Here is a 10611-nt window from a genome sequence, read left to right as displayed (position 1 = left end):
TAATAAAACTCACCACTAGAAGGTAGTATTGACTTCATATTGAAAACTTTTGTGCTGCGTTCATGCAGGACAGGTTTAGACTATCCGCTAGGTTCAGGCCGTCCTTCTCTGGTTCAGTTAATTTTTGGTCTAAATACTCAATGCATAGATCACTAAGCAGACACATGAATCGTAACTTTTAAGAGTACATCGGTGGATACTTCAGTCGCTTCCATTGCTAATTGTTAATCTTTAACCCTGCAATGTTCCCACCGGACTGTGATCAATTGACAAAATATGAGTACTGTAAATCCTTTTCAGAATAAATTCCCGGGATGTCACGTGTCCTACTTATATCAGTACATACGTAACAACGTAAGCATTGCATTCTATTAAACAAATAAACCATCATGGTGTTTGTTAACCAAATTGGACACGCTCATTGACCTCTATACAAAAACTCATCACTTTTGTGTGTAAAAAAAATGCCACCTGCTGGAGAAGACAGGTGTAGGGCCCAGTTATCCCTCTCGCTTCACGTCTTCCTCTGTGTTATATTCAATTCAAATGGGCTTTATCGCCATGGGAAACATGTGATTACATTGCCAAAGCAAGTGAAATAAACAAAAGTAAGAAGACCAAAAACAACATCAACAAAAAACAATTAGAATTGAACATTTATAACTAACGATCATTCTATATGTGTTCCACGCATTGAGCTTTAATAAGAAGGGTTCAACTTTCAGAAAACGTGGCGTTCTGATATAACACGTGCGGAGCAACCAATTGACGCTGAGCTAAACGGTCACTCTCTGACCAATGGGGGAAGAGAGAAGAAGAAAGTGGTTACGTAGTAGTGCTTTGGATCCGTCCGTTCCACATTTATTGGTGTTGTTGACAGGACTGAAAGCGTGTCTGTTACATCGTAAAATGAAGACATTTTAGGATTTATCTTGATTCAATTTGTTATTTTTGGTAATACTATGGACTAGCTTGGAATCATGGTTGTGAATTCAGTGCATTGGTTTCGTAAGGGACTGCGGTTACACGATAATCCGGCTTTACAGGAAGCTCTAAATAGCGCGGACACTGTGCGATGTGTTTATATTTTGGATCCGTGGTTTGCTGGTTCCGCCAACGTCGGCATCAACAGATGGAGGTCAGTGTCAATGCACACATTACTAAAACGACTAACTATAACTTAATGAAATTATTAGCTGTATAATCAGCGTGGCCCCGAGGTCTAAGGCACTGCAACTCAGTGCAAGAGGCGTCACACTACAGTCCCTGGTTCGATTCCAGGCTGTATCACATCCGGCAGTAATTGGGAGTCCCAGTTTTACAGATTTGGCCGGGGTAGGCCGTCATTGTAAATAAGAATTTTAGGAAGTATACACGAACTAGCTAGTGGAAAAGCGAAGCACATCTGCATCACTGAAAATGCTGGCAAGACATCGGGCATTGTCTTGCTCCGCATCACAACAAAAATAATCACGCTACAAATTAGCAACTTTTTCGGTAGTTTACTACTTATACTGCAAAACGACGCACAAATTGACGAGAAAAAAAGCCAACACTGCCACGCACCGCAACCTAGTCCAGCAGAAGAGTTGCAGCGGTGTAGATTGCTTCCCAATTAAACGAATCCGGTGTGCACGAGGCCCGTTTATATCGTGACAAATGTCATTACACTATAAATATTATTCATGCAATTCCGTCATTACGTTATAGGTCATCTTCATGCAATCTCGTTCCGCTACTGGACCACATAATTTCTAACACACCGACAGTGTCATTGCGCAAAATATTACGCAGTATCATCTGGAACTGTATGTAACAAAAGTATAACATCACCTTCTGCTACCATTTCTGTCAAGCTATCTACCATATAGTTTGACGTACGCACTGCCTCGGCAATGCAATTCTACTGCATCTCAGTGCTAGAGGCGTCACTACAATTCGAATACAGGCTGTATCACAACTGGCTGTGATTGGGAGTCCCATAGGACATTGCCCAGTTGGTTTAGTGTCGTCTGGGTTTGGCCGGTGTAGGCCGTCATTATAAATACGAATTTGTTCTTAACTGATTTGTCTAGTTAGCCAGCCATTGGCCAGCGCAGTAGACAAACTCGATGAAACCACAGATCTACAGGTCCGCCAGGCAGACTGACTTTGTCTTTTCAGACATTAAATGGTTCCAAACGGTTACACTTTGCCTACTCGGTGCGCAGGGCTTTTGAATCAAGTGCAGCTAAAGCCAACAGCGCAACACAAATAACAAAACAAGTAGCGCAAGCCTTTTTCTTTGGCTTTTCTAAAGAAATGTTTGAGCGACTAGGAATGCCTTGAAGATCGACCGGTTGGTGACCACCGATCTATAGGCTATATGTGTGCAGCGTGCGTGTGATATATAATCGACATAATGAACAGCTTCAGAAAGCCATCTGTTATGACAAAATCAATGATGGCCCCATGCCGTGACACTTTTTTAATTTTAGATTCTCCCTGACTCCCAGTTTTTATTTAGGTGATTTGTTTGTTCTCAAAGATTACCTTATTTTTATATATATATATATATATATATATATATGAGCTCCATTATCTTTTCTACATATCTGTTAGTTGTTTTAAGTTTACAGTGAAAACATTTTACCATCCCAAATACAGATGGTACCAGTCAAACATTTGGGCACACCTAGGGTTTTTCTTTATTTTTACAATTTTCTACATTGTAGAATAATAGGCCAGGTATTCTGATGCAGCACTGTCACTCTCCTTGGTCAAATAGCCCTTTAACAACCTGGAGGTGTGTTTTTTTCAGTCATTGTCCTGTTGAAAAACAAATGATAGTCCCACTAAGCTCAAACCAGATGGGAATGGTGTATTGCTGCAGAATGCTGTGGTAGCCATGCTGGTTAAGTGTGCCTAGAATTCAAAATAAATCACAGACAGTGTCACCAGCAAAGCACCACCTCCATGCTTCACAGTGGGAACCACACACGCGGAGATCATCTGTTCACCTACTCTGCGTCTCACAAAGACACGGCGATTGGAACAAAAAATCTCAGATGAGATTTGGACTGCTCAAACCAAATGACAGATTTCCATTATTCTTGGCCCAAGCAAGTCTCTTCTTATTATTGGTGTCCTTTTAGTGGTGGTTTCTTTGCAGCTTTTCGACCATGAGGGCCTAATTCCTCCGAACAGTTGCTGTTGAGATGTATCTCTTACTTGAACCCTGAAGTATTTATTTGGGCTGCAATTTTTTAGGCTGGTAACTCTAATGAGAGCCAGTTTCATCATAGCGCTTGATGGTTTTAGCGACGGCACTTGAAGAAAAGTTCAAAGTTCTTGACTTTTTTGTCTTGAAGTAATGATGGACTACTTCTCTTTGCTTATTTGAGCTGTTCTTGCCGTAATATGAACTTGGTCTTTTACCAAATAGGGCTATCTTCTATATGCCACCCCTAGTTTGTCACAACACAACTGATTGGCTCAAACGCATTAGGAAGGAAAGAAATTACACAAATGAACTTTTAACAAGGCACACCTGTTAGTTGAAATGCATTCCAGGTGACTACCTCATGAAGCTGGTTGAGAGGTTCAGCTGTCAAGGCAAAGGCTGGCTACTTTGAAGAATCTCAAATATATAATACTTTTTTGGTTACTACATATTCCATATGTGTTTCATAGTTTTGATGTCCTCACTATTCTACAAATGATTAAATGGTTTTCAATCTTCACACAATATCCCATAATGACAAAGCAAAAAACATTTATTTGAAATTGTTTCTAATTTCTTAAAAATATCGAACTTAATTATTACATTTACATAAGTATTTAGACCCTTTAATCAGTACTTTGTTTGGCAGCAATTATGGAATCGAGTCTTCTTGGGTATGGCACAACAAGCTTGGCACACCTGTATTTGGGGAGTTTCTCCCATTCTTCTCTGCAGATCCTCTCAAGCTCTGTCAGGTTGGATGGGGAGCGTTGCTGCACAGCTATTTCCTGTTCGATCATGTTCATCAAGTCCAGGCTCTGGCTGGACATTGAGACTTGTCCCGAAACCAGTCCTGCATTGTCTTGGCTGTGTGCTTAGGGTTGTTGTCCTGTTGGAAGGTGAACATTCGCCCCAGTCTGAGGTCCTGAGCACTCTGGAGCAGGTTTTCATCAAGGATCTCTCTACTCTGCTCCGTTCATCTTTCCCTCGATCCTGCCGCTGAAAAACATCCCCACAGCATGATGCTTGCTACACTGGCGGGATGGTGCCAGGTTTCCTCCAGACGTGACGCTTGGCATTCAGGCCATAGAGTTCAATCTTGGTTTCATCAGACCAGAGAATCTTGTTTCTCATGATCTGGGAGTCTTTAGGTGCCTTTGGCAAACTCCAATGCGGGCTGTCATGTGCCTTTTTTACGGAGGAGTGGCTTCAGTCTGGCCACTACCATAAAGAGCTCTGTCAGAGTGACCATCGGGTACTTGGTCACCTGACCAAGGCCCTTCTCCCCTGATTGCTCAGTTTAGCTGGGTGGCCAGTTCTAGAAAAAGTATTGGTGGTTCCAAACTTCTTCTATTTAAGAAGGATGGAGACCACAGTGTTCTTGGAGAAATTGTTTGGTACTCTTCCCCACATCTGTGCCTTGACAAAATTATGGCTTGGTTTTTGCTCAGACATGTCAACTGTGGGACCTCATATAGACCGGTGTGTGTGTGTGCCTTTCCAAATCATGTCCAATCAATGGAATTTACCACAGGTGGACTCCAATCAAGTTATAAAAACATCTCAAGGATGATCAGTGGAAACACAATGCACCAGAGCTCAAATTCGAGTGTCATAGCGAAGGGGCTGAATACTTATCTAAATAAGGTATTTCTATTTTGAATACATTTGCTAAAATTTCAGTATGGGGTTTGTCAGTATGTGGTATTGTGTGTAGATGGCCGAGAAAATGTTTTTATTAAATCAATTTAGAATATGGCTAATGTAACAAAGTGGAGGGGTCTGAATACTTTCCGAAGGCACTGTGGAAACACTGATGTTGAACTGTATGTGGGTGGGCCAAGCCGTTATGGCTCTCCTATTCTCCCATCTATGTATCCTGTTGTGGCTGACTACCAGATGATAATGGGGATCCTTCTATAAGGGCTCAGCGAGTTCCTCGTAAGGTTTCTTTATTCTATATGGTTGCCACTGTCAACCGCTGTCCACAAAGTCACCACATCCAAGGCCAAATCTGATGTTAAGTAAGGAAAGACTGCGCTGGCAACACATATTGTGTTAGTCTAAAAAAGCGTGTAAGTTTAGGGTCAGGACGATACCAGTATCGCTATTATTTTTTTCCATGGCCAAAATGAAAACATGAAACAGATCAAACTCCTTGTTCCTTTAAAATATTGTGTTTGTGATGTTTTAGCCTGGAAAATAAATACATGTGACTCTGGATGACAACATAATGATATTTCTTCCCAACATTAGGGTTGTTTTCCTAAAGAAGTGAAATCTAATTTGTGTTTTGTTTCCTTGCCACAATACTGTTATAGTCCCGGCCCTATCTAAGTTTCGACTTTGTCACAGAGCTCTTAAAAAAAACAATGACAAATTTCCTTGTTAAAAGAAATGTTCACATTTGTTGATTGGTTGAGATATTCTTTTCACAGGTTTCTGCTGGAGTCTTTGGAGGACCTGGACAGCAGTTTGAGGAAGCTCGATTCTAGGCTGTTTGTGGTGCGAGGCCAACCTGCTAACGTGTTTCCCAGTCTCTTTAAGGTACTGTAGTCAAGTCACGGTTAGCCCTACAGCTTTGATTTTGGGTTATACTACTTTATGTAATGAGCATTTTCATTGAATTGGGTCCAGCAAAAGCTCATAAGCCTACAGTTGCGAGCAGTTACTTCAAAAAACATGTAGGCCTAAACTTATGCACTTACTGTACTTTAGCACAAGACAATTGAGCTATCTCAATCTAACATTGCCAGCTTTGTCAATATGCAAGTATTTTCATACCTGGATGTGAGGTAGACTAGGCTACTACTCCGTAATGACTGGAATCAGTGGGTGTATTAATTGTACACTACACCTTGAATCATGGGTAATTGCAGTGAACATCTTCCGTGGTATGGCTTCATTCGGATTATCACAATAGTATTCTACAGAACCATGCATTTGAGTAATACTGCAATGTGAGAATTGTCTCCCTAACTGTCTGACAAAAGGTTTGCATTGTTTTGGAAGGATCACCTTTGAGCTCCACTCACAAAATATATGACCATGAGTAACATAATATTATCCTCATTATTGCATAGTTAAGCTGCAGATTTATTTTTTAATACTAGTGAGTATCGCGATACTGGTACGTCCCGGCCCTACTAGACGTTCCATAACCCAAATTGTAAAACTCAATCCCTGTTTTGTTTTTAATAGTGATGGCACATAAATTTGGGCATTTTATAGGCTTATTTGGGTCCATCAATAGGTTTAGTTTCTCAGAAGACAACTATAGCCCTAATACTACACAGCCTACCACCCACCCACCTCAATGTTCATCCCAAATAAATAAAAAATGGGTTCTGAGAATATGCATTCTTACAGAGAACATAAACCTGCTTACTTACTATGGATGTGCATCGTTCCCTTTCAAGACAATTCGATTAGGATCTGTGGTACGATACAGCAGCGATACGTTTTAGTTTGGAACTATCTGGTTTGATTAGATGAACCAATCAATTCGATGCACTGAACACATTCATTTTCCATTCTAAAGTCACAATCTGCTGCTGATGGAGCTCACGGGCTGGATTTGTCTGAGCTGACTCATGTCGTGTGTGTATATCCTGACAAGGTAGTCAAACAATACTAGATTTTTAATGTCCTGAATTTGTTCAAATGCAATTTTAGGCTTAAGGGTTAGGCTTAAGGGTTAGGCTTAAGGGTTAGGCTTAAGGGTTATGTCATGTTGTGTCTTGTCTCTGTCCTTTCCCTTCACCCTGTCTCCCTCTGCTGGTCGTTGTTAGGTTACCTTTTCTCCCCCTCTTTCCCCCAGCTGTGCCTTGTCTCCTCCTAACCACCTCGTCACCCCTTTTCCCACCTGTTCCCTTTTTCCCTCTGATTAGGTCCCTATATCTCTCTCTGTTCCTGCTCCTGTCCTTGTCGGATTCTTGTTTGTTGTGTTTCATGCCTGAACCAGACTGTCGTCATGTTTGCTGTAACCTTGTCTTGTCCTGTCGGAATCTGCCGGTCCGTCTGAGCCTACCTATGTTTGGTAATTAAAGAAGCTCTGTTTAAGTTAATTCGCTTTTGGGTCCTCATTCACGCACCGTAACAGAAGAATCCGACCAAGAATGGACCCAGCGACTTCGGATCCTCTCCACTCAGCCGTCGGGATCCAGGGAGCGATGCTAGGCAGACACGAGCAGGAATTGTCTGCTGCTCGACATGCCGTTGAGACCCTGGCCACCCAAGTCTCCAACCTCACAGAACAGGTTCACCATCTCCGCCTCGATCCACCGGCCACTTCCAGGGCTTTCGAATCTCCGGAGCCCAGAATCAATAACCCGCCGTGTTACTCTGGGGAGCCCACTGAATGCCGCTCGTTCCTCACCCAGTGTGATATTGTGTTTTCTCTCCAGCCCTACACTTTCTCCAGGAGCACTGCTCGTGTCGCCTACGTCATATCTCTCCTTATTGGACGGGCTCGTGAGTGGGGCACGGCAATCTGGGAGGCAAGGGCTGAGTGTACTAACCAGTATCAGGACTTTAAGGAGGAGATGATACGGGTTTTTGATCGATCTGTGTTTGGGGAGGAGGCTTCCAGGGCCCTGTCTTCCCTATGTCAAGGTAATCGATCCATAACAGACTACTCTATTGAGTTTCGCACTCTTGCTGCCTCCAGTGGCTGGAACGAGCCGGCTTTGCTCGCTCGTTTTCTGGAGGGTCTCCGCGCAGAGGTAAAGGATGAGATTCTCTCCCGGGAGGTTCCTTCCAGCGTGGATTCCTTGATTGAACTCGCTATTCGCATTGAGCGACGGGTTGATCTTCGTCACCGAGCTCGTGGAAAGGAGCTCGCGTTCTCCGTTGCCCCCCTCTCCGCATCACTACCATCTTCCTCTGCCGGCTCGGGTGCTGAGCCCATGCAGCTGGGAGGTATCCGCATCTCGACTAAGGAGAGGGAACGGAGAATCACCAACCGCCTCTGTCTCTATTGCGGTTCCGCTGGTCATTTTGTCACTTCATGTCCAGTAAAAGGCCAGAGCTCATCAGTAAGCGGAGGGCTACTGGTGAGCGCTACTACTCCTGTCTCTCCTTCAAGATCCTGCACTACCTTGTCGGTCCATCTACGCTGGACCGGTTCGTCAGCTTCCTGCAGTGCCTTAATAGACTCTGGGGCGGAGGGCTGTTTTATGGACGAGACCTGGGCTCGGGAACATGACATTCCTCTCAGACAGTTAAAGGAGCCCACGGCCTTGTTCGCCCTGGATGGTAGTCCTCTCCCCAGGATTCAGCGTGAGACGCTACCTTTAACCCTCACTGTTTCTGGTAATCATAGTGAAACCATTTCTTTTTTAATTTTTCGTTCACCTTTTACACCTGTTGTTTTGGGCCATCCCTGGCTAGTTTGTCATAATCCTTCCATTAATTGGTCTAGTAATTCTATCCTCTCCTGGAACGTCTCTTGTCATGTGAAATGTTTAATGTCTGCTATCCCTCCTGTTTCCTCTGTCTCTTCTTCACAGGAGGAGCCTGGTGATTTGACAGGGGTGCCGGAGGAATATCACGATCTGCGCACGGTGTTCAGTCGGTCCAGGGCCACCTCTCTTCCTCCACACCGGTCGTATGATTGTAGTATTGATCTCCTTCCGGGAACCACCCCCCCCCCGGGGTAGACTATACTCTCTGTCGGCTCCCGAACGTAAGGCTCTCGAAGATTATTTGTCTGTAGCTCTTGACGCCGGTACCATAGTCCCCTCCTCCTCTCCCGCCGGAGCGGGGTTTTTTTTTGTCAAGAAGAAGGACGGGTCTCTGCGCCCCTGCATAGATTATCGAGGGCTGAATGACATAACAGTGAAGAATCGTTATCCGCTTCCTCTTATGTCTTCAGCCTTCGAGATCCTGCAGGGAGCCAGGTTTTTCACTAAGTTGGACCTTCGTAACGCTTACCATCTCGTGCGCATCAGGGAGGGGGACGAGTGGAAGACGGCGTTTAACACTCCGTTAGGGCACTTTGAATACCGGGTTCTTCCTTTCGGCCTCGCTAACGCTCCAGCTGTCTTTCAGGCATTAGTCAATGATGTCCTGAGAGACATGCTGAACATCTTTGTTTTCGTTTACCTTGACGATATCCTGATTTTTTCACCGTCACTCCAGATTCATGTTCAGCACGTTCGACGTGTCCTCCAGCGCCTTTTAGAGAATTGTCTTTTTGTGAAGGCTGAGAAGTGCACTTTTCATGCCTCCTCCGTCACATTTCTCGGTTCTGTTATTTCCGCTGAAGGCATTAAGATGGATCCCGCTAAGGTCCAAGCTGTCATTGATTGGCCCGTCCCTAAGTCACGTGTCGAGCTGCAGCGCTTTCTCGGCTTCGCGAACTTCTATCGTCGTTTCATCTGTAATTTCGGTCAGGTGGCAGCTCCTCTCACAGCCCTTACTTCTGTCAAGACGTGCTTTAAGTGGTCCGTTTCCGCCCAGGGAGCTTTTGATCTCCTCAAGAATCGTTTTACATCCGCTCCTATCCTTGTTACACCTGACGTCTCTAGACAGTTCGTTGTCGAGGTTGACGCGTCAGAGGTGGGCGTGGGAGCCATTCTTTCTCAGCGCTCCCTCTCTGACGACAAGGTCCACCCATGCGCGTATTTTTCTCATCGCCTGTCGCCGTCGGAACGTAACTATGATGTGGGTAACCGCGAACTGCTCGCCATCCGGTTAGCCCTAGGCGAATGGCGACAGTGGTTGGAGGGGGCGACCGTTCCTTTTGTCGTTTGGACTGACCATAGGAACCTTGAGTACATCCGTTCTGCCAAACGACTTAATGCGCGTCAGGCGCGTTGGGCGCTGTTTTTCGCTCGTTTCGAGTTCGTGATTTCTTATCGTCCGGGCTCTAAGAACACCAAGCCTGATGCTTTGTCTCGTCTCTTCAGTTCTTCAGTAGCCTCCACTGACCCCGAGGGGATTCTCCCTGAGGGGCGTGTTGTCGGGTTGACTGTCTGGGGAATTGAGAGGCAGGTAAAGCAAGCGCTCACTCACACTCCGTCGCCGCGCGCTTGTCCTAGGAACCTTCTTTTCGTTCCCGTTCCTACTCGTCTGGCCGTTCTTCAGTGGGCTCACTCTGCCAAGTTAGCCGGCCACCCTGGCGTTCGGGGTACGCTTGCTTCCATTCGCCAGCGTTTTTGGTGGCCCACCCGGGAGCATGACACGCGTCGTTTCGTGGCTGCTTGTTCGGTCTGCGCGCAGACTAAGTCCGGTAACTCTCCTCCTGCCGGCCGTCTCAGGCCGCTTCCTATTCCCTCTCGACCGTGGTCTCACATCGCCTTAGATTTTGTCACCGGACTGCCTTCGTCAGCGGGGAAGACTGTTATTCTTACGGTTGTCGATAGGTTCTCTAAGGCGGCTCATTTCATTCCCCTTGCTAAGCTTCC

At 45.1% G+C, this 10611-nt stretch overlaps 1 protein-coding gene across 3 annotated transcripts in view; it reads left to right on the top strand.

Moving 5' to 3' along the window:
- The first annotated feature begins 827 nt into the window (after positions 1-827).
- Positions 828-10611, top strand: part of cry2 (cryptochrome circadian regulator 2) — a 31589-nt gene continuing 21805 nt past the window's right edge. For 2 of the 3 annotated variants that reach the window (XM_036959109.1, XM_036959107.1), the window contains exons 1-2: positions 828-1138; positions 5641-5749. In XM_036959109.1, the coding sequence (XP_036815004.1) occupies positions 981-1138; positions 5641-5749 (267 nt within the window). In that variant the 5' untranslated portion in view covers positions 828-980. Of the gene's footprint in view, positions 1139-4727; positions 4850-5640; positions 5750-10611 lie in introns of those variants that run through there. The other variant, XM_036959112.1, reaches the window with a different exon arrangement.

The sequence above is a fragment of the Oncorhynchus mykiss genome, chromosome 2 (genome assembly GCF_013265735.2).
Source record: "Oncorhynchus mykiss isolate Arlee chromosome 2, USDA_OmykA_1.1, whole genome shotgun sequence".
Taxonomy (NCBI): Eukaryota; Metazoa; Chordata; class Actinopteri; order Salmoniformes; family Salmonidae; genus Oncorhynchus; species Oncorhynchus mykiss.
The sequence above is the reverse complement of the archived record's forward strand: the minus strand, read 5'-3'. Positions and strand labels throughout refer to the sequence as shown.